The sequence below is a fragment of the Sphaeramia orbicularis genome, unplaced genomic scaffold, assembly GCF_902148855.1.
Source record: "Sphaeramia orbicularis unplaced genomic scaffold, fSphaOr1.1, whole genome shotgun sequence".
In the NCBI taxonomy this organism is placed as follows: domain Eukaryota; kingdom Metazoa; phylum Chordata; class Actinopteri; order Kurtiformes; family Apogonidae; genus Sphaeramia; species Sphaeramia orbicularis.
The window spans coordinates 1-22,569 of record NW_021941621.1 but is presented as its reverse complement, the minus strand read 5'-3'; the positions used below and the strand labels follow the sequence as shown (position 1 = coordinate 22,569).

Genomic DNA, 22,569 nt, shown 5'->3' with positions numbered 1-22,569 from the left:
GCCACATTAAGTATTCCATAAAAAAAGGCTGTCTTTACTTTACTCGCACCTAGTAACATGTCCTTTTTGATGAACTCTCCTTCTTTGAATGTCTTTCCGGCCCTAGCAATCATCTCAATCACCACGTAGCTGCTTCGTCTGCTGCTTTATTCTTTGTTTTCTTTCTTGAATAAATCTCGTTGCCTCAATAGACAATTTTTTCAGATTGGCGACCCTGTTCTTTCTCTCATCTCCCTGGTATTTTATAAACTCCTCAGCATGTTTAGTTGAGTAATGACATCAGACATTGTATTCCTTAAACATCGCAACTTTCTTTGTGCATGTGAGACACGTAAGGGTGTCCCTGTGCTCCACAAAAAAATATTCCATCTCCCACTTTTCCTGAAATTTCCTCTGCTCTTTGCCAACTTTTCTCTTTACGGCGCGTTTTGAGAGAGACCTGACTGGGACTGGGTGATGGCAGATATTTTCCACCCACTTGGTGTCACTTTGGAATATGTCTCAACTTAGTGACTAACGTTCATACTTCCCCAAGTACTTTGCGGTTGTCTCGCTTGACAACTGTTGAGAACAAATGCCACTGGAAACTGTCATGAGATTATCTATGGTAGCCCATAAGTGATAAAAATAAATAAAATAAAAGCGTGGCGAGACTCAGCAAAAAGGTACATTTGAGAATTTCGTGTGGGCCGCACTAACACTAAACTGTGATGTCAAGTAGGGGGGCACAAAATATCATCCCACGGGCCGCGAGTTTGAGACCCCTGTTCTAGTCTGTTACATATATATTCAGAGCTGAAATCACTCTTTTTGGGGTGTTTTGTTTGTCAGTTTCCCAATATGAGTCATCTGAATTGTCTCCACTGCAGACTCAGTATAATCCTGATGTCCAGACTGACCACAGCGCCCTCTGCTGGTGACCATCATCTCTGCAGCGTCTGCCTTCCATGTCTGTGCCCTTAATTGGCTCAGTGAGGGCTGCTGGGTAATCCAGAGGCTTAGGGAGGCTTCAGTGTCACTTTCACCTCTAAACACAACAGGTAGACTCCGTTAGACGCAGAGGAAACAGAGCCAGGCCTTTACAGCAGCTGGAGGTCAAAGGTCAGTCCACTCGGCTCTTTAGGAGACGATCAGGAATGTGATGGTTTTTACTGATGACAGTGGTTTGAATCCATTCACTCTGTTATTAAGTAGAATCCACAGATTACTGATTATAGTGAAATGTTTAAACTGCAGTGTTTTGTGATTTAATGCCTACATTTATTCATCATTTTCGATGCGTGTTGTTAAAATTACTCAAAGAAATCCGAAACGAATCTGCTCGTTTCATTTATTGCTTTATTTAACAGGGACATTGCTTATTTACTCAACAGAAACATAAGAGATTATATGATCCAGAGTTAACCGACAGAATGAATTCTCATCTGTTGTCTTTGGCCTGGTGTTAAAATCAGCCTAAAGACAGAAATAGTCTCAAAGAAAGAAAATGACGCAGACACAACATTTAAAGTTTCATGAATAAAGTTTTATCCATGATCGCAACTTTATAACATTTTATTTTCAACTTTCATTAGTAAATTAAACCACATTTATGGAAAGAGTTTGTGTCACTGCCAAACTTGCTGCAAATAGAACTTGGTGATATGGGCAAAAACTGAAACATTTTATGGATGATTTCTGATTTTAATGGATTGTTTTCTGGCTACATGATGTGACGACAAAACATGAGTCAAAAGTATGAGTGGAGGAACTCATTCACAATTACTGTATCACAAGAAACAAACAGGTTGCATTCAGAATGTTTGAAAAAGAAAGCTCTCCAGAGGAATAAAAACACCCTCCATTAATGGAATTAATTAAATATATCTCACAGCCCTGATGGCTTCATCTGTAGAAACAACAGTAAAACATGGATTTTGTTCAAACAAGTTCCTGGACAACGGTGTAAAGCTGCACCTCCTGAATCCTTCCATGTCTCGCAAAATCCTATTGAATATTTTTTTAGAGAATGTATCAGGTCTGAAAGAGTTAATCTTTACTTCAGACTCTGCCTTAAGGCTCATTTATGTTCGCTTTACGTATGTAAAGAGGTTTGTCCATTTCTAACGTTGTCATGCGTCACTGCCTTCATATTTCTGTGTGTCCAGTGTGTGGGAATGAGCGTTTCTCAATCAATCCATCAGCAGGCACCACTCTTAATTAAGATACTGGCCAAATACCACAAAGAAGAGTCAAGTTTTTTTGAGAAGAATAAGAAAGTCAATAATAACAAACATGGCGCCGACAGAGAAGGTTTTACTAATGTTGATATTGTAGAAGGTAGTGGTCATAAATATGTTGGTAGTTTTGTACTAAGTCACACAGTCGCTCTTTGAAAAGTTCTGCTATTTATGGAAATTATTCTCTTCAAATCTCAACACTGCGCTCTGTGGTTCTCGTGGTACTGCTCCGTATTCTCCGTCTGGGGACGAATCCGCAAGCTCCCGGAAAATAGACAGAATTACGTACACAGAGGACGGCCAGAACGGTGCATCTGTATCTGTCTGCATCTTTAACATAGAGCATAAATGAACCCTTATTGTCAGTTAATCAATAGACATGATAGAACAAAATACAGTTTCCCAGGTCTCTGTTTGTAGCATGAAAAAAGATAAAATATATATAAATGCTAAAAATACGCCAAAATGTTAAATAAACCTCTGAAGATGTACAGTATTTTATTGTACAATATACAGTAACAGTTAAAGGTGGTGGTGTGTATCAGCAGTAACATCAGTTCACCAGTGGAAATTAAGTAACAGTGACTTTTGTTAAGGTGAAGGTGGTCAGTGGATGGGGGGGTGGGGGGTGGAGCAGTTCAGCAGCACTGAATACATGATACCTGGGTTTAACTGTTCTCTGAGGGCCTGTCTTTGTTTCCTTATGATGGTAGTAAACTGAGCTGTGCAGGCGGGACAATAAAATCTGATATTTCTGCAATGAAACCCATAGAGTCCTGCTTTAAAAGTCCTGATCCAGCTTTCTGTTTGGTTTAGTTTAGCTCTAACGTCCACACATTTGTCAGTCTTGATAGATAGATAGAGAGATAGATAGACATCGTAAAATGCAACACAGTCAGGGCTCAATACTTTTCGATGCCGAGGAGGATAAAAGACAAACACAATCGAACATGTGAAGTATGACCAGCAGGAAAAACTAGAGTTTCAGGTTAAAAACAACTTCTACAAACCAAAGCACTCATATTTCATGTGACCTCCCTGTGCATTTAACATCTCTTTAACCCTTTTGTTGACACTGTTGAATTTTTCCCCAAAATAGTACATAATTATTGTAATAGTATTCTTATTGTTGCGTTCAAATTATTGCAACTGTACTTTTACGGTTTGTCTTTAAATGTGTTCTCTTTATTTAAAATATTAAAGCTTTATTCCTGTTATATTCTGACCAATTTTCTCGAAAAATCCCAACTTTATTTTCACGTTTTTACTTTTTTCCTTAAATATAATGACTTTTGGTGTGACCATATTTCCAGTATTTTCTTGTTGTATGTGAAGAAAAGACGATGAGAAATAAATATGCATGATCATTTCAACGCTGACAAACAGCAAAGATAAAGGTGGAATAAGATGTTTGCACAAAACTGTATAAGTTCACGTTTTGTATCTAAAAATTCAGAAAAAAATTAAAGGAGATGAAAAACAAATGTGAAAAGTTAAAGTGCAACCGTTAGATCTGGGGTGTTTTTAAAGTTCTGATGTTTGAAACTGTGGTTTTATTTTAACTGTGTTTAACTGCTTCACTGAAGACTTTACAATAACGGAAAAACCCTGAAATCTAATAACGGTGAAACTGATCCGTAGAGAAAATAATGAACTGTTAACGTTGTTGGTCCTTATCAGATGCTGTCGGTAGTTTAAGTATGTTATGGTAATGGTAAACCTGGAGATATTTACATGTGTAACAGCTGTGTGTGTCTGTGGTTCTTTAAAATGGACCAAAAATGTGTCGAAAGAAATGATGGCATTGTTGTAAAGCTGCAGCAATGGTATTTTATTTTATTTATTTATTTATTAATTTATTAATTAACATGTCTCCCAGTGCAAACAAGTGTCTAAGAAGGAATGGTTTTTGTTGTTGTTTTTTTTGTTTTTAAATCAAATATATTTATTTTTTCTTCTGGTGTGAAGGAAATATACAATATTTGTTCAATTGAAGACAACGGTTTTCAATACAGGAAACAAACATCAGACTCCCAACAATTAAGACGAAAGAATAGTTTTTAAAAAAGTGCAACAAAAGGTGGAGAAATACTGGACTGGAGAAAGAAGAAGACTGGACTTCAAGTGGAACTCCTGTGAATATTTAATATAGTTGTAAATAGTTTATTTCCACCCTTTTGTTGCACTTTTTTTGCACTAGGAGGCGTGCCAATGAAACCCCATTATTTTTTTACCACACATTTTAGATCAGGTTTATCCCTCTGGTATCCTGTCCTCCAAGGCCCTTACTAAGCACCAAGCGGGCCTTTTTCACACACCTGTGGAATAATGTCAAAAAATGTTCAGTTTGTTTTTAATTCTTTTACTCTTTTTCACAATTTCATCAACTTGAGCCATAAATAAAAATACCAAATACTCAATAATTGTCACATTTTTTTAACCCTTTAAATGCTGTGTTTGTAATGGAAACAAACCGGTTTTGGATGCAAAATCCACAAAATTATGCTATTTATTTATTTTTTTACAATATACTGCATAAAAAGTGGATCACATATTATTTGATTTTTTCATCCTGGCATTTTCAATGATTAAGTCCAGCATTGGTTAATTTGCATAATTATTATTTTTGGCGCTAGGTCAAATGTTCAAAAATAGTAGCATCTGTCACCAAGTGTGCACACCTATAAATCAAACTATTAAATATTATATATTGATTTATTTTTCTGCTCTAATTTGATTTTATTTTTGTAAATCCAGCTCAGCCCTAATCATACAGATCAAGTGTTAGAAATAGTGCGTTTTATGCACACTTGGCAGACACATGCTAGTCTGGTCATATTCATTCATTAATTTTCTGAACCCGCTTTATCCTCACTAGGGTCACGGGGGTCGCTTGGAGCCTATCCCAGCTACACAGGGGCGAAGGCGGGGTTCACCCTGGACAGGTCGCCAGTTCATCACAGGGCCTGGTCGTTTTCTTTTGTTTATAATGTGCACGTTTGAGTTGGTGGACAGGATTTTAAAGATCATGCACAAATGAACAACTTTTGAATTCTAACCTTACTTAAATTGTGAAAAATAATATGAAGTTTTTTAACACAAAGTGCAAAGTGTGCGTAAAAGGCACACCTGGATACCGGAGGGTTAAAGAACCCCTTAACAGTCTGTCTGTGTGTGTTGTGGGCGGGGCCTAACCGGCTCACTGACCTGTCACTCTAACAGGAAGTGGCTCTGTAAGTAGGTCTAAGGTGAAGCTGAGCCGTCGCTGCTTCACTGTGTCTGTGTGCGTTTGTGTGTGTGTGTGTGTGTGTGTGCGTTGCGGTACGTGGTGGTATGGGCGTCCACGCGTACGTCCCGGGGGTCTTGGTATGATCTGGTTCTGTGACGAGGACCTGGATGTGCAGAGCTGGGGCTGGACTGACCTGTGTGTATCCTCCGTTCTTCTTCTGTGGTGTCAGCGCTGTGTTCGTATGTAGGTCAGGGATTTGTGGGAATCAGACCCAGTGACCGCTGGAGTGTCTGTGGTGGGGATCGGTCAGGCTCCTGGTTATCGATAAAAACCAGAGGTGGATACTGGTGTGAGCCCACAGCGAGGTTTACACGTGTTCACTAAAGCCTATCCTGTTGTTTTTATTGGACATAGAATGAATTACAGCTGACTTTTATCACTGATTAAACTCTGAGTAAAGTTTATTATGAGTAGAAAATGAAGAACATTGGACCAGAAAGCCTTCCACAGTCTAAAGTTCAGCCAGTGGTGTGGACTTACATTTATTCTAGTTACTAAATAAAGGAATACACAGATCGGATGATTTATATCAGCACAACTTTGCTATGTACGGAAGCGTACTGCATTCACACACAAAATAAAATTCAGCTCTGTTGTCCAAATTAACGAGATAATCTTGCTAATTTGGAAAAACAGAGCCGACTTTTATTTTTTTGTGTGAATGCAATAGAGCTGCAACTGATTAATGGATTAGGTGCTTGAAGCGAATGCAAAAATTCCCCATTTGATTAATCGACTGGAATTGTTTAAAGGGAAATATTCTGTCAGTTTTCCTGAAAAGAAGCTTCTTTGTGCGTCACAATAAGCGTCCATTGGTTCAGTCCTACAGGTGTGAGTCTGAAACTGTCCCGCTGGTTCAGTCCTACAGGTGTGAGTCTGAAACTGTCCCGCTGGTTCAGTCCTACAGGTGTGAGTCTGAAACTGTCCCACTGGTTCAGTCCTACAGGTGTGAGTCTGAAACTGTCCCACTGGTTCAGTCCTACAGGTGTGAGTCTGAAACTGTCCCGCTGGTTCAGTCCTACAGGTGTGAGTCTGAAACTGTCCCGCTGGTTCAGTCCTACAGGTGTGAGTCTGAAACTGTCCCGCTGGTTCAGTCCTACAGGTGTGAGTCTGAAACTGTCCCGCTGGTTCAGTCCTACAGGTGTGAGTCTGAAACTGTCCCGTTGGTTCAGTCCTACAGGTGTGAGTCTGAAACTGTCCCGTTGGTTCAGTCCTACAGGTGTGAGTCTGAAACTGTCCCGTTGGTTCAGTCCTACAGGTGTGAGTCTGAAACTGTCCCGTTGGTTCAGTCCTACAGGTGTGAGTCTGAAACTGTCCCACTGGTTCAGTCCTACAGGTGTGAGTCTGAAACTGTCCCGTTGGTTCAGTCCTACAGGTGTGAGTCTGAAACTGTCCCGTTGGTTCAGTCCTACAGGTGTGAGTCTGAAACTGTCCCGTTGGTTCAGTCCTACAGGTGTGAGTCTGAAACTGTCCCGTTGGTTCAGTCCTACAGGTGTGAGTCTGAAACTGTCACGCTGGTTCAGTCCTACAGGTGTGAGTCTGAACTGTCCCGTTGGTTCAGTCCTACAGGTGTGAGTCTGAAACTGTCCCGTTGGTTCAGTCCTACAGGTGTGAGTCTGAAACTGTCCCGCTGGTTCAGTCCTACAGGTGTGAGTCTGAAACTGTCCCGTTGGTTCAGTCCTACAGGTGTGAGTCTGAGGACGGGGACTGGAACTCCTTCTACCACACACAGAAACACATGAGTGTGAACAGGAGGGAAAACTGACATTCTCCTTCTGTTCCTCCTCCTGTTTCTCCTTCTGCTTCTCCTCCTGTTTCTTCTCTTGTTCCTCCTCCTGTTCCTCCTTCTGCTTCTCCTCCTGTTCCTCCTCCTGTTTCTTCTCTTGTTCCTCCTCCTGCTTCTCCTCCTGTTCCTCCTTCTGCTTCTCCTTCTGCTTCTCCTCCTGTTTCTTCTCTTGTTCCTCCTCCTGTTCCTCCTTCTGCTTCTCCTCCTGTTCCTCCTCCTGTTTCTTCTCTTGTTCCTCCTCCTGCTTCTCCTCCTGCTTCTCCTCCTGTTCCTCCTTCTGCTTCTCCTCCTGTTTCTTCTCTTGTTCCTCCTCCTGTTCCTCCTTCTGCTTCTCCTCCTGTTCCTCCTCCTGTTTCTTCTCTTGTTCCTCCTCCTGCTTCTCCTCCTGTTCCTCCTTCTGCTTCTCCTCCTGTTTCTTCTCTTGTTCCTCCTCCTGTTCCTCCTTCTGCTTCTCCTCCTGTTCCTCCTCCTGTTTCTTCTCTTGTTCCTCCTCCTGCTTCTCCTCCTGTTCCTCCTTCTGTTCCTCCTCCTGTTTCTTCTCTTGTTCCTCCTCCTGTTCCTCCTCCTGTTCCTCCTTCTGCTTCTCCTCCTGTTCCTCCTTCTGCTTCTCCTCCTGTTCCTCCTCCTGTTCCTCCTTCTGTTCCTCCTCCTGTTTCTTCTCTTGTTCCTCCTCCTGTTCCTCCTTCTGCTTCTCCTCCTGTTTCTCCTCCTGTTCCTCCTCCTGTTCCTCCTTCTGCTTCTCCTCCTGTTTCTCCTCAGCTCCAGTTACTCCTCCTTGGTGTCCGACTGTGAGCAGGAGCAGCAGGTCCTCCTCCAGACCTCCATCATGTCCAGACGCAGCCTCCGCCTGGACGACGGCCTCCTGGACCGCGGCCTCCCTCACGCCAGCTCCTCCTTCAGCTCTGGAGGAGTCAGCTGGAGGAACAGCCGGTCAGTGTGGACGGTCAGGTGGCCTCCTCCCATGGCCTCCTTCATCCCACTCCTCCTCCTCGTACTCCTCCAGTCTTTCTTTTCTTTTCCTTCCCTTTCTGTTCTCCATCTCCTTCTCCACAGTCATTTTCTCCTTTTCCTCCACCTCCTCAGTCTCCTCCTTTGCTTCCTCTGTGTTCTTTTTCTTCTTCTCCTCCACCTTTTCCACCTCACGTTGTTTTCTCCTTTTCCTCCTCTGTTTTCTTCTTCTCCTCCACCTCCTCAGTCTCCTCCTTTTGCTCCTCTGTGTTCTTTTTCTTCTTCTCCTCCACCTTTCCACCTCACGTTGTTTTCCTCCTTTTCCTCCTCTGTTTTCTTCTTCTCCTCCACCTCCTCAGTCTCCTCCTTTTTCTCCTTCTGTGTTCTTTTTCTTCTTCTCATTCTCCTCCACCTTCTTCACCTCACTTTCTTTTTTCTCCTTCTTTTCCTCCTGTTTTCTTCTTCTCCCCCTCCTCAGTGTCTCTATTTTCCATCTTTTTCTCCATCTTCTTGTTCATATTGTGTTTCTTCTTCTCCTTTTGATCTTCTCCTTCTCATCCTCCTCCTCTTTGACCTCCTTTTCTCCTCCTCTCCTTCTTCTTTTTTTCCTCCTCTTTCTTCTCCTTCTCCTCCTCCATCTCCTTTATTCCTCTGCTTCCTCCGTCTCCTTTATCTCCTTCTCCATCTCATTGTTCCTTTTTCTCCTCTTCCTCTGTCTCCTTCTTTGTTTCCTCCTCTTCCTCCCTCTCCTCCTTCTTTTTCTCCTCCTCTGTCTGCTTCTTTTTCACCTCCCCATTCTCCGTCTCCTCCTCCATTTGACTGTTTTTCTCCTCTTCCAGGTCGTTGAAGCCTCGCCCCCTCTCCACCTCCTGCTCGGACTCTCTCCTGGTCCAGACTCCTCGTAAACCTCCTCCTCTCCTCAACAGCAGCGTTCACAGCGTGGTGTCGGACACCTCCCTCCTGTCATCGCTGCTCGACGAGTCTTCCATCCAGGAGACGACGCTGCTCGACTCATTCTGGGGTGAAATAAAAATACGCAAATACATAATTGAATCCGATTCTTTAATTAGTTTCCATTTAAATTATTTTATGGTATAATCCTTAAGAATTAACATTTCTAAGGTGTTTTTAAAAAGGAATTCACTGTTTCAACTCAAGTTCATTCCATAGTTTCACTCCAAAAATGGAAACCTTTTTATTTTATAACTCTGTTTTTTCTTCCTCTTAAATGATAAACTCTTTTTGTACAAACAGGACATGGTTTGTTTTTAACTTAAAAAGGCTTTTGCAGTGTTTTTAATTCTACAATTTTTAAACATTTCTGAATACAGGATCCCATAATAAAAAGTTGAATACTGAGTTCATGAGAACCACCTTTATTTATTATTGTAATTGCTCTATTTTCAAGTTTATTTCTAGGATTTTTGTTCATTTTATGTTCACTTTCTCACGTATATAATATTCCAGTCAGTTAACAGTCCGGTATATGCAGACATTTTGTCCAGAATATCAGCAGATTTGGACAGATTATGTTTCATATGTTCTATTCATGCTCCATAATCGACTCTGTGGATTTTATTTCATAATTGTTCAGTTTCAATTCCATCAATACTCAGTTTTCTTTGACAGTTTACCCTGTTTCATTCCTAACCCCCACCCGGTGCCTCCCATACCTACTTTAACTGAAAACACTCTAATAATGTGACCATGAAGAACCAGTTTTAGTCAAATAACACTTCATGAATCGAAGGCCTGTTAACCCTTTAGGCACCAGAGATTTTTTTCCAATTTGCATATTGTGATGTCACAGGGCGGTGGCCATATTGGATCGTGTAACATTGAGTAAAATTGTTCTTTTTTTTTTTGTCATCTTATCCTTAAAATAAATGAACTTAAACATTCGTAGAAAGTAAACTGCAGTAAGTTTTAGTATCTTTTTCCGTTATGTTGCTTGTCGTAATATTGCCACTTTGGCGTTTAAAGGGTTAACCCTAGACCAGTGACTGCTTGTAGTGTTTATTCTGTACTGACTGTATTTCCAGTTTCAGTCTGACTCTTCATTGTCTTCTGGTTTCTACAGGTTTGGATCAGGATTGTGATCCCAAAGGTGGGTTTATATCCACCACATAAATGTGATCAGTTTCATTATTTGCGGTTGAAAATGTCATAATCGTTCTGTAAACCTGCATGTGTGTCCTCATCCTTCTGTTTTTACACTCGTCATTGTTAATGTCTCTAAATATGTATATTAATCAAAATCATCCAGTTTAATTCCATACACTGACTTCTCCAGTTCATATGTTTACATGTATTTGTCCGGTGTCTGTTCCAGAAAGCACCGTCATCGAGCAGAGCGCGGCGGTGGCCAACAGCACTCTGACCGGCTCAGACGGTCCCTGTGTCAAACATCCCGCTCAGACTCAGACGTCCACGCTCAGGCTTTACTGTAAAGACTGTGACCCTCCGACCCGACAGGAAGGAGTTGGGCTACTGCTCCTCCTCCAAATCCACCAACCCCACCTCCACCTCCACTACGACCACCGCCGCCGCCTCCTCCTCCTCATCCCCTTCGAAGCCCAGACCATCAGAACCTGAGGAGGATCTGGAACCGTCCACCACCATCTACAGCAGAGACCGGAGCCGCAGACACAGGACAGGTGAGGACGTTGGCTGTAGACCAGACAAAGAGCTGACGTCGGAGCTGCTGGATGTTCTGCTGGGTTCTTCTGGGCCTTTTGGTTTAACTCCTCTGTAGTTTTTGTCTAAGCTGAAGAGGCGTGTTATTGTTGATGATGATTTTTAGCTCAGATTTTTTTTTTTTTTTATTCTTTGTTTTATCAACAGACAACACAACACAGAAACTAGGGGTCACCAGTTGATCACTAAATATTTAAATAACAGACGATAGTAATTATGCTTTGTTTTGTTTATAATCCAGCTATTTTGGATTCTTACCTCAGTTTTGACGGTTTTCCTGTCGTCCTGGTCAGTTGGAGGGTTCATCCTCCCTGCTGTTTTTATTTATTTTTAGTACCTCCGTCAAGGAGGTAATGTTTTTGCCGGTGTTGGTTTGTTTGTCTGTCTGTCCATGTGCAAGATAACTAAAAAAAGTTATGGATGAATTTGGATGAAATTTTCAGGAAATGTTGATACTGGCACAAGGAACAAATGATTAAATTTTGGTGGTGATCGGGGGATGGGGGGTGGTGGTGGTGGACTGATCTGCCTTGGTGGAGGTCGCTCTCCGAGTGCTTTTCTAGTTAACTTCTTTTAAACCAGGAAAAAAAAAGTTGTTTAAAAATCTCTTATGCAAGAGTGTCCTGGCCAAGCCGACAGCAGCAGAAGTTACCGACAGTAGAGATTTCATTCATACATCTAAAATATATGTATGTGTGTATATATACAATATATTATCAATATGAGTATTGGAACTTTGTGTAAATGCGACTGCGATACAGAAAAAGTGTCTGGGAAACGATGACTGCAGCCATTAAATAGATGGCGTTCAGTATCTGATGTAGAAGATCTCCTCAAAAAAACGTCTATAATAATGCACATATTCTATCCCTGTCTTTATAAGGTTTATATGGAATGTCTGAGTTAATTCTGCAGTGTTCTATAATCCATTTATCCGTCTGTGTCCTTTAACTTCACTCGGCCTCAAAAACCTGCCTGAAAACTGCGACTTTTACTTTTTTCTTGAAGAATCTCTAAATCATTCAAAAGATGATCAGTGTATGCGATTTATTTGGATTAGTACAAGTGAGATTTAGAGACATTTGATTTTTCTTAGTCTGGTAAAGGTTCATCGTGTCCTCCAAATACAGCTGTGTAAGTAATTCATTGATCAGACAGGGGCAGTTGTTTACCTGCTTTACTTCCTGGTACTGCGTTCTGATGAAAGCTACGGGAAGTAGACGACACTTGTAAAGCAGGTCAACAACTGGCCCTGTCTGATCAATGAATTACTTACAGACTGATTATTCTTATGTTTCTGTGGGAGTTAAATTCGTCTAACTCTTCTGTTTTCTAACCAGAGTTGACTCAGATCCAGTCCTGAAGTCACTTTTCATCCCTGCTTCTTTTTTCTCTTTCACCATCCACTAACCTGCAAGATTCTTTAATTTACAGGTTGATTGTCAGGTCGTTCAGATGCCGGTCATTATGTTGTGTGTCTGCCTCACAGAACACATGTTTTGTATAAATCTGTTTATGTAAATCACCACTTCCTCTTTATTTTTACAGTGAATTTAACTCTATGGCTGAGCTGCACCAACATGGATTTATTTTAACCCAGAAAGACCCAGTGCATGGCTGGTCCAAAATAGTTTTTTAGTTTATTTCAGTTTAGTTTATTTCAGACACAGACATAATACAAAACATATGGAAGAAAAAAAATTATTATTATTATTATTATTATTATTATTAATAATAATAATAATAATGATAATGATAATAATAATAATAATAATGATGATAAAACAATACACAAATAAAAAAACAAATAATCGAAAAAAGAACAACTGTTGTGCCTGAAAGGGAGTGGGGAGTTTTTTTCCTCTATATTTAACTTTTCTTATTTGATTTATCACCATTATTTATAATATTATCCTCTGCAGTTTGCAGTTTTCAGTGAAAATCAGGTATTTTACTGATATTTCATTCACTGATCATGTGGATGTTCTTAATAGCTCAGAATAAAGTTGAAGAATATTATATCAAAACAGAAAACTCAAGAAAAAGCGAACTTTTCAGCAAAGATATCAGAACTTGAACATAAACCCAGTGTGTCCATCCACTGTCATTGATCCAACTGCATGGGTTTGACTGGAGAATCAATGTTGTAGAAGATGATGGTGTTTCCATGGTAACTACATAGCCATTGAACGTCCAAATGGGTCATGTCTGATGACCATGAAAAGATTAATAACTGTATTTTCCATCAACTATTGACATGTATTGACAGGTTTAGTGGATCAGAGGTTATTAAACATTTTAGATCAGATGATGCTTTTGGTTGCAGTGGCTGTTTGCGTCTTTATGGGTAAATGTCTTATCACATAGAATACAATAGGCTTTACTGCCATTAGGCGTGACTGTTAGGAAACGTTTTAGTATTTGTAGATCCACTGTGATCTGTACGTTGTAATGTACATGTGTAAACGATAAAATGAGGCATAATTTTGTTAAAACTGCACTTACTTTCCTCAAGAAATGTCAGGTTGTTCACATTTTTTCAGGATAGTTTGTAAATGTAAACCCTGTCATTATGTAATTTGACTTTATTCACTCTAAAACAGAGAGAAAAGTTTGAAATTGCTATTATGTTATTGTATCCCGAAATGGAGTGTCAGGGATATAGTGTTTTACCCCAAGTGCTGCTGAATCTGCTGCTGGATCTTTTTGGTGTTTGTTGATGTCTAGGGACAGATTTGGTTGGAGTTCTTCTCCTTGATAACCAACATAGTGGACCCCTAGCTGAAGAACCCTGTGGATTTCAGCTTCTCTATGAGTATTATAAGTCATCCACATGGGGGCGCTTTAGTTGAAAATCACTTTATTGGACATAAATAAAGCAATAATTGGACGACTGGAAATTTGTAAGACGATCAATATGAACCAAATGTATCTCATGTTCTGTCTACCATCCACAGTTCATATGGGCTCATTTTCATTCACTGGGAGGAGTTTTGTGGGAAAAATGGCTTCTCTGACCATTATCCTGCCACTACTGCAGCTCAAACTGAGTTCAGATCCATTGTCTAACAGTTCACTACCTTGAGTTTACATGATGTCATATTTGGACACCAGGGGGCGTGTTTTTTCCAAATGGTTGGGGGAGCTTCTGCTGACAAATCAGGTTTTTTGGACATTATTAAGGAAACGGTTGGCCAGTCAAGCTCAAACGTGGTTCATATTGATTGTCACATTGTGTCGTGTATTTGCTTTATTTTATAACAGAGGACTGGGAGGTTTCAGGGATATACTCCCCTGACGGTGTAAGCCTCATTATTTCACTGGTTTGACCCACTTCAGACCAGATCAGAGCCTGAATGTAGAACCTGAACTAAAATGACTTTGACACCCCTGACCTAAAGAAGGACAGAATTAAAACTGCTCCTGGTTTTACTGGTTGTGGTTTTGCGGTTCCAGATGTTCTGCAGCTGTGGTTGGACTCTGCTGGTCGGAGCGTCCACAGAGCTGCCGACTCCTGCCGGTCTGTACTGACCCACACCTGGCAGGCCTGTCAGGACCTGGTCCACAGACAGACCCGGACCGGACCTGGACCTGGACCTGAAGGTAGACCCAGTGGGGCGGTCTGGTCCTGTGCTGGTGGAGGGTCTTGAACTTACAGACCCAGACCAGACCTGGACCTGAAGGTAGACCTAGAGGGGCGGTCTGGTCCTGTACTGGTGGAGGGTCTTGAACTCACAGACCCGGACCAGACCTGAACCTGGAGCTGAAGGTAGACCAAGTGGGGTGGTCTGGTCCTGTGCTGGTGGAGGGTCTTGAACTCACAGACCCAGACCAGACCTGGACCTGAAGGTAGACCTAGTGGGGCGGTCTGGTCTTGTACTGGTGGAGGGTCTTGAACTCACAGACCCGGACCAGACCTGGACCTGGAGCTGAAGGTAGACCCAGTGGGGCGGTCTGGTCCTGTGCTGGTGGAGGGTCTTGAACTCACAGACCCGGACCAGACCTGGACCTGGACCTGGAGCTGAAGGTAGACCCAGTGGGGCGGTCTGGTCCTGTGCTGGTGGAGGGTCTTGAACTCACAGACCCGGACCAGACCTGGACCTGGACCTGGAGCTGAAGGTAGACCCAGTGGGGTGGTCTGGTCCTGTGCTGGTGGAGGGTCTTGAACTCACAGACCTGGTTTTATTCACAGGCTCTCCTCACCTGTTTTCCTTCCAAACAAATGGGCTGCACCTCTTTGCTTTGGCTGTTGCCGTGGTGACATGCAAATCAGCTGGTCCTGGCGTACGTCCTCCCTCCTCTTCTTCACATCCTTCTTCTTTATTTGTGTTTTAGTTCATTCCAGTCACTGCACAGTGATGAGTCTGAAGGAGCGGAACCCCAAGGATCTTCCACCCGCCGGATCTCTGTGTGAGTCTTTAAACGCATCACGTGACCCAAACTGGACCGGACCAACGGGGGCTGTGTGCTCGCACTTTTACTGTCAGTGTGTCAGTATGTTCAATTCACTGTGACTCACAGGTGACTGTAAAGACAGAGCTCATCCACAGATGGGACACTGTCTCCTCATCCTCATCGACATCCACTGTGTTGGGGCTTTTATGGAGCGCTGCTGTGGTTTACAGGTTCAATCACTAATCTGACATCTGCTTCCAGGATTTGGACTGTTTAGTAGATTAGGAGGGAATTATGTGGACAAAAGTCTGTGGACGTGTTGAATTCAGGTGTTCTTTTCTAACAGGGGTCTGGGATACAAAACAATATGGGACTAATGTCAGAATAGAGTTTTATATTATGGGATAAATATCATTGCATTGGATAGTTTGGGTTAAATTATCTTCACTTCCAAAATGAACCATAGATGGTTTGGACTTCATTTATCTCAACTTTGATTTAGCTTTTTTCGTTTGTTTTTTTTTTTTATCCATGACTGATTTTAAATGTTCTTCCTCTAAATTTCTAAAATTTTTTCCTGCTCTGACTGTAAATAATAAATTTCTGCCACAGCTAATTATCTACTTTCATCACATCTGACTGAGGAAGAAAACATTGATGTTTCTAAACTGTGTGGACATTAATATTGGGACACATTATGTCTACAGCTGTAAGATGTCCTGTTCATGAGGATTTCAGATTTAAAAAAAAAACAAAAAACAATATTTCTATATAGTTTAATGGTAGATTTTTCTTCCTCAGTAAGATGTGAAGTAGATGGTTAATTGTGGTAGAAATTATTTAGTCAGAGCATGAAAAATATTTTAGAAATTTAGAAGTAGAACATTTAAAATCATAGTCATGGATTAAAAAAACAAATCAGTGTTGAAATAAATTCAGTCCAAACATCTGTGAGTCATTTTGGAAACAGATAATAATTTAACCCAAACTAACTAATGCACCGATATCTATCCCATAATATAAAACTCTATTCTGACATTAGTCCTTCTTGTTTTGTATCCCAGAGCCCTGTTAGGAAACAACACCAGGATCCAACGTGTCCACATACTTTTGTCCACATAGTGTAGTTTATTGATCAGATGTGACTAATCCCAGTACTGACCGTCTGTTGTGTCTCCATTAACACCCTTTAACCCCTTCACTGCTGTCGGATCCTCAGCCTCCTGTCTCTGTCATCTGATTGGCTCTGCAGCCGTGGCCTCCTGGCCGATCGCCAAGGCTTTACTCTGTTCTTCCCTCAGACTCGGACGCTCTGCAGGTTAACGCCATGGGCTTTGGTTTGGTTTGGTTTGGTTTGGTTCTCCTTTTCCTCCCTGAGATGCAGCTGGTGTCTGTCGGAGCTTTGTGCTGGATTTGCAGTGTTTTCAACTCCTGTAGATGCTCAGATTAGTTCTTCATTCTGTGGTGTTTCTTTGTTATTGTTTTTGACAGTTCTGTTTGTCGCTGCAGGTCTTTTTGCATGTGGTCTGCTCCAGCTGCTGCCTCCACTTTAACCCATAAAGACCCAAACATCCACCACCAACTAAACCCATCTACTGATCTAAAATGTATAATAACTTCTGAACAACTAATCCTGTCAATACAATGAATTAATTCAAGCAAAATACAGTTCTTCATCTTTTCACGGTCATCAGATATAACCTATTTGGATGTTCAGAAGCTCCGTAGTTACCATGGAAACATCATCATCTTCTACAACATTGATTCACCAGTAAAACCCATGGAGTTGGATCAATGACAGTGGATGGACACACTGGGTTTATGATCAGTTAATGAGAGATTGGACTGAAAAAGTTACTTTTTCTTCAGTTTTCTCTGTGTTTGATGTAATAACCATCAACTTTAATCTGAGCTTTAAGAAAATTAACAATGCTCAGGAAATTAAATATAGGAAAATGTCTGATTTTCTCTAAAAAAACAAAACATAAATTACAGAGGATAATATAGAAAACATGTTCATCAATCACTTAAGAAAAGTTAAATATAGAGAGGGAAAAAATATTTTGGAGCTGCCACAAAAGTACTACTGGGTCTTTATGGGTTAAAATACATTAAGTACTAAATGTTCACATCAAAAAGCTGCAAGAAAATATTATTTGCCAATTTTCCATTAAATCTTGTAATGACCTGGTCATCACCACCAAATATTCATTCTTTTCATAGTTTTAACCATTAAAATGTCAGTTTGTGATGTGGCCAAAACTTGCATATTAGAGATGACATTTTAATGTATTTTTGAAGTCAAATATGTAAATAATATGTAAATATGTATATAATCATTTGAATTGTGTGTGTGTGTGTGTGTGTGTGTATATTAGTATATAATGTTTGTGTTTTGCACCATCTTCATGCATGCACATTTCTTCTTGCACTTAATTAATGCAGTTAGTTAATGGGACCGTATTGAAACTGGACTGGGTGCTGAAGTGCCTCCTCCTGCTTCCATCGGTGGTTTTTCCTGTTCCTACCTTCTTATCCGCTGTTGGTTTGCAGAGCGTGGACATAGCGCCTTCGTTCTGGTTTCTCTTCATTAGTGGTTTTGTTTCCTCAGAACCTCCTCCTGCATGACGATCTGCTGGTTGAAAGGTTTTTTAATGGATCAGATCAATTAAAACCCTGATTCTGTCTTTACTCTGTGTCTTCAGGTAAAAGAGCGGCCGATGTGTTCAGGCGGCTCAGGAAACGATGGCATCACTTGACCATGACGTCCCTCTGACTCGGTCAGTTTGGTGTTTGTTTTTTTTCTTCATTCTCTTTATAAAGAGGTGAAGTCCTCAAGTTGTGAGATGTGACAAAGACAATATATTTCTATAACAATTTCACCACCTGTGTTTTCAATACCATCGTACACACCAGATCATTTTCATCTACACAAACCTGCATAAATATGCCATAGAGCAGCATCGTGTGGGATTATGTTTTGGCTTTTTTTTTTTGTCTCATACTGTGGACGTTCAGACCCTAAAACTCAGTTTAACCCTGAACACAGTCAAGAAGGGAAACACACTTTACAAAATCTACACTTTAGTTTTCACAAATAATCATTTTCAGTGACATCAACTGTACCTTTCATGTGGATAAAAGACCAGATACGTGGATACTTGACAGAAAACCTGAACCCCCCAGTATCAGACACTATCCTGTTATTAATGTTGCCTTCAGGGCTGTTGGGAAGATGAGTCTTTCCACTTGTGAATTCCACATTACAAACACGCTGTTGTTGTGAAATGAACAGTGTAAACCAGCTGCTGATGCAGTCAGATACATGTGATTTAGTCCAGTTGTGTTGTTTGTCCTGTAGGTCTCCTCTTGGTCTGCTCCTGTTTCTGATCCTGCTGCTCTTCGTCTTCGGTAAGATCCTCCTTTCATTACCTGAACTACAATGTGATTTCTGATCACGAGTCTGTTTGGTGTGATGTTTTAAAGGATGAACATATGTCTGTGTCCATCAGACTTTGTAATTCTACTGTATAACCTCAGAATTTTAATAACACAACAATATTTTTGCACAAAACTGATGTTTCTCTAGTACATATTGTACAATTGCTGCTTTAATTGCATTTAATAGTGTTTATATGAATGTGTTTAGTGTATATATACAGGGGGTGGCTTCAAAAAGTCATAGAAAAGGGAACATAGCTTTGACTTGGATTACATCACATAACGCTTAGTTTTACACAGATACACTTAAAGGCTGGTATCAATGCTTGCAGAAGTCTTACTGACATAGAATAGAATAGAATAGAATAGCCTTTATTGTCATTGTGTGTACATTTCCAGTCAGTGCAGTCATATTTTATGAACACCAGTGCTACAGAAATAAGAATACAGCAAATATAATGTTACAAAAACTAAAAAATATCAAAATAATAATAAAAAGAAAAATTTACAATTTAACAAGTAACATGAGCATAAAGCTTAGTAGAATAAAAATAAGACTGGATAAAATATGAATAGTATTAACGGTATGTATTATCATCAATAACAGTATGCATATATGTTTAAAAATCAACATCATAACTTAAACAGTTTTTTCCACCAACTTTTTGGAGCCCACTCTTATACATTTAAGATTAGATAGATAGAACTTTGTTGTTCCCTTGGGAAGAGCTATTGTTTACATATAGAATATTACAAAACCAAAAGGAAGGGAAAAAATAAGTAATGATAATAATATTGGCTTTAACACGTGGTGAAAAACAGGGCAATTGTACATTAGAAATAAAGTAGTAATAATAAATAATAAAAAGTAATGACTATATTATAGTATGGATGTATTGAGCTATATATGGTATATTTATATATTTTTTTTTATGTACTTCTGATCATTTCTTTCTTTCTACTTACTACTTAGCTGAACCACACACAACAGTTTGTCCTTGGTTCATAAAGTGTTGTGGTTCTGGTTCCAGAGGTCATCATGGACCCTTCATTAGCTGGTCTTAGTGTTTTAAGGTCTGGTCTGGTCTGATCTTAGTGTTTTAAGGTCTGGTCTAGTCTGGTCTGGTCTGATCTGGTCTGGTCTTCAGGTCTGTGCTGGTCTTAGTGTTTTAAGGTCTGGTCTAATCTGGTCTGGTCTGATCTGGTCTGGTCTTCAGGTCTGTGCTAGTCTTAGTGTTTTAAGGTTGATCTGATCTGGTTCTGGTCTTCAGGTCTGTGCTAGTCTTAGTGTTTTAAGGTCTGATCTGGTCTGGTCTGGTCTTCAGGTCTGTGCTGGTCTTAGTGTTTTAAAGTCTGATCTGGTCTGGTCTGGTCTTCAGGTCTGTGCTGGTCTTAGTGTTTTAAGGTCTGATCTGGTCTGGTCTGGTCTTCAGGTCTGTGCTGGTTAGTGTTTTAAAGTCTGATCTGGTCTGGTCTGGTCTTCAGGTCTGTGCTGGTCTTAGTGTTTTAAGGTCTGGTCTGGTCTTCAGGTCTGTGCTGGTCTTAGTGTTTTAAGGTCTGGTCTGGTCTTCAGGTCTGTGCTGGTCTTAGTGTTTTAAGGTCTGGTCTGGTCTTCAGGTCTGTGCTGGTCTTAGTGTTTTAAAGTCTGGTCTGGTCTGGTCTTCAGGTCTGTGCTGGTCTTAGTGTTTTAAGGTCTGGTCTGGTCTTCAGGTCTGTGTGGTTTTAGTGTTTTAAGGTCTGGTCTTCAGGTCTGTGCTGGTCTTAGTGTTTTAAGGTGATCTGGTCTGGTCTGGTCTTCAGGTCTGTGCTGGTCTTAGTGTTTTAAGGTCTGATCTGGTCTGGTCTGGTCTCTCAGGTCTGTGCTGGTCTTAGTGTTTAAGGTCTGGTCTGGTCTTCAGGTCTGTGATGGTCTTAGTGTTTTAAGGTCTGAATCTGGTCTGGTCTGGTCTTCAGGTCTGTGCTGGTCCTTAGTGTTTTAAGGTCTGGTCTGGTCTTCAGGATCTGTGCTGGTCTTAGTGTTTTAAGGTCTGATCTGGTCTGGTCTGGTCTTCAGGTCTGGCTGGTCTTAGTGTTTTAAAGTCTGATCTGTCTGGTCTGGTCTTCAGGTCTGTGCTGGTCTTAGTGTTTTAAAGGTTGATCTGGTCTGGTCTGGTCTTCAGGTCTGTGCTGGTCTTAGTGTTTAAAGTCGTGATCTGGTCTGGTCTGGTCTTCAGGTCTGTGCGGTCTTAGTTGTTTTAAGGTCTGGTCTGGTCTTCAGGTCTGTGCTGGTCTTAGTGTTTTAAGGTCTGATCTGGTCTGGTCTGGTCTTCAGGTCTGTGCTGGTCTTAGTGTTTTAAGGTCTGGTCTGGTCTTCAGGTCTGTGCTGGTCTTAGTGTTTTAAAGTCTGGTCTGGTCTGGTCTTCAGGTCTGTGCTGGTCTTAGGTTTTAGGTCTGGTCTGGTCTTCAGGTCTGTGCGGGTCTTAGTGTTTTAAGGTCTGGTCTTCAGGTCTGTGCTGGTCTTAGTGTTTTAAGGTCTGATCTGGTCTGGTCTGGTCTGGTCTCAGGTTCTGTGCTGGTCTTAGTGTTTTAAGGTCTGAATCTGGTCTGGTCTTCAGGTCTGTGCTGGTCTTAGTGTGTTTAAGGGTCTGGTCTGGTCTTCAGGTCTGTGCTGGTCTTAGTGTGTTTAAGGTCTGATCTGGTCTGGTCTGGTCTTCAGGTCTGTGCTGGTCTTAGTGTTTTAAGGTCTGGTCTGGTCTTCAGGTCTGTGCTGGTCTTAGTGTTTAAGGTCTGATTGTGGTCTTTCAGGTCTGTGGTCTTAGTGTTTTAAGGTTGGTCTGGTCTTCAGGTCTGTGCTGGTCTTAGTGTTTTAAGGTCTGATGGTCTGGTCTGGTCTTCAGGTCTGTGCTGGTCTTAGTGTTTTAAGGGTCTGGTCTGGTCTTCAGGTCTGTGCTGGTCTTAGTGTTTAAGGTCTGATCTGGTCTGGTCTGGTCTTCAGGTCTGGCTGGTTCGGTCCAGCTGCTCTACAGTCCGTTCTGTCCGTGAACATCACGGAGCCGTGGTCGTCGCGCTGAACTTCCGCTCACCTCCAGCTTCACGTCCTCCAGAGTCAGACACCAGGGGGCGCCACAGACGAGTCCACAGACCAGCCACTGACCCTCCAGAGTCCACCGAGGTCCAGATGTACGCGAACCGCTCAGACCTCCGCCGACCAACCGTCCAACAGAGCCGCCCAGGTCAGATCCTCCAGAAAAATGACAGTGTTTGATTTTCCCGCCTGTGTCTGCTTTTCCCAGCGTCCTTCTCTGTGGTCGTTTCCCAGGAGCGTCCGTCGTCCGCGGAGGATTCTTCCCGTCTGGTGCGTCTGGAGGAGTCTCTGTCGGCGCTGTGGGCGCGTGGAGGCCGGAGGTCAACGGGCCGAGCGGAGACACGCAGAGGTCCTGCAGCTGTACGCGGACCTCAGCTCTGTGAAACCCACAGACCCGGGAGTCCTGGGTCACAGAGCTGCTGGAGCGGCAGCTGACGGAGCTCAGACCAGACTGGACCAGGACCGGCACACCCCGACCAGGTCAGGAGGGACGGGAGGTTTGGGACCGGATCAGCCCTGGTCACATGTCAAACATATCTGTATACTGTTTATTAATCGAGTAGAGTAGAGTAGAGTAGAGTAGAACAGCCTGTGTTGTCATTGTGTGTTCAGTTCTACTCCAGTCTGTGCAACAACATGAATAAAACACCAGTGCTTTCGAAAACAAGAATAGAGCAAATATAAAATTACAAAACTAAAAGTAAGATAAGAAAAGAAAATTTCACCAAAG

At 41.6% G+C, this 22,569-nt stretch overlaps 1 protein-coding gene across 6 annotated transcripts; it reads left to right on the top strand.

The window, feature by feature from the left end:
- Positions 1 to 1,007: 1,007 nt before the first annotated feature.
- On the top strand, positions 1,008 to 18,836 carry LOC115416556 (uncharacterized). 6 transcript variants are annotated; one of them, XM_030130364.1, is made up of 7 exons: positions 5,441 to 5,643; positions 8,054 to 8,242; positions 9,082 to 9,263; positions 10,323 to 10,349; positions 10,575 to 10,899; positions 15,275 to 15,349; positions 18,040 to 18,082. In XM_030130364.1, the coding sequence occupies exons 1-5, from the start codon at positions 5,588 to 5,590 to the stop codon at positions 10,835 to 10,837; spliced, it is 717 nt and encodes a 238-aa protein (XP_029986224.1). In that variant the 5' UTR covers positions 5,441 to 5,587; the 3' UTR covers positions 10,838 to 10,899; positions 15,275 to 15,349; positions 18,040 to 18,082. The 6 variants fall into 6 exon arrangements, with proteins under 6 accessions (XP_029986228.1, XP_029986224.1, XP_029986223.1 ...); XM_030130362.1 differs by lacking the exon at positions 15,275 to 15,349 and adding an exon at positions 18,696 to 18,836 and having other exon boundaries at positions 5,442 to 5,643; positions 18,040 to 18,114; XM_030130367.1 differs by lacking the exon at positions 15,275 to 15,349 and adding an exon at positions 18,696 to 18,835 and having other exon boundaries at positions 5,444 to 5,643; positions 8,054 to 8,224; positions 18,040 to 18,114.
- The last annotated feature ends 3,733 nt before the right edge of the window (positions 18,837 to 22,569 follow it).

Excerpts from the sequence above, each read along its gene's own strand:
- LOC115416556 (XM_030130362.1), top strand. The coding sequence starts at position 5,588 with ATGATCTGGTTCTGTGACGAGGACCTGGATGTGCAGAGCTGGGGCTGG. Across the intron at positions 5,644-8,053 it reads AGCTGGGGCTGGACTGACCT|CTCCAGTTACTCCTCCTTGG; the intron begins GTGTGTATCCTC and ends GTTTCTCCTCAG. Across the intron at positions 8,243-9,081 it reads CGGTCAGTGTGGACGGTCAG|GTCGTTGAAGCCTCGCCCCC; the intron begins GTGGCCTCCTCC and ends CTCCTCTTCCAG.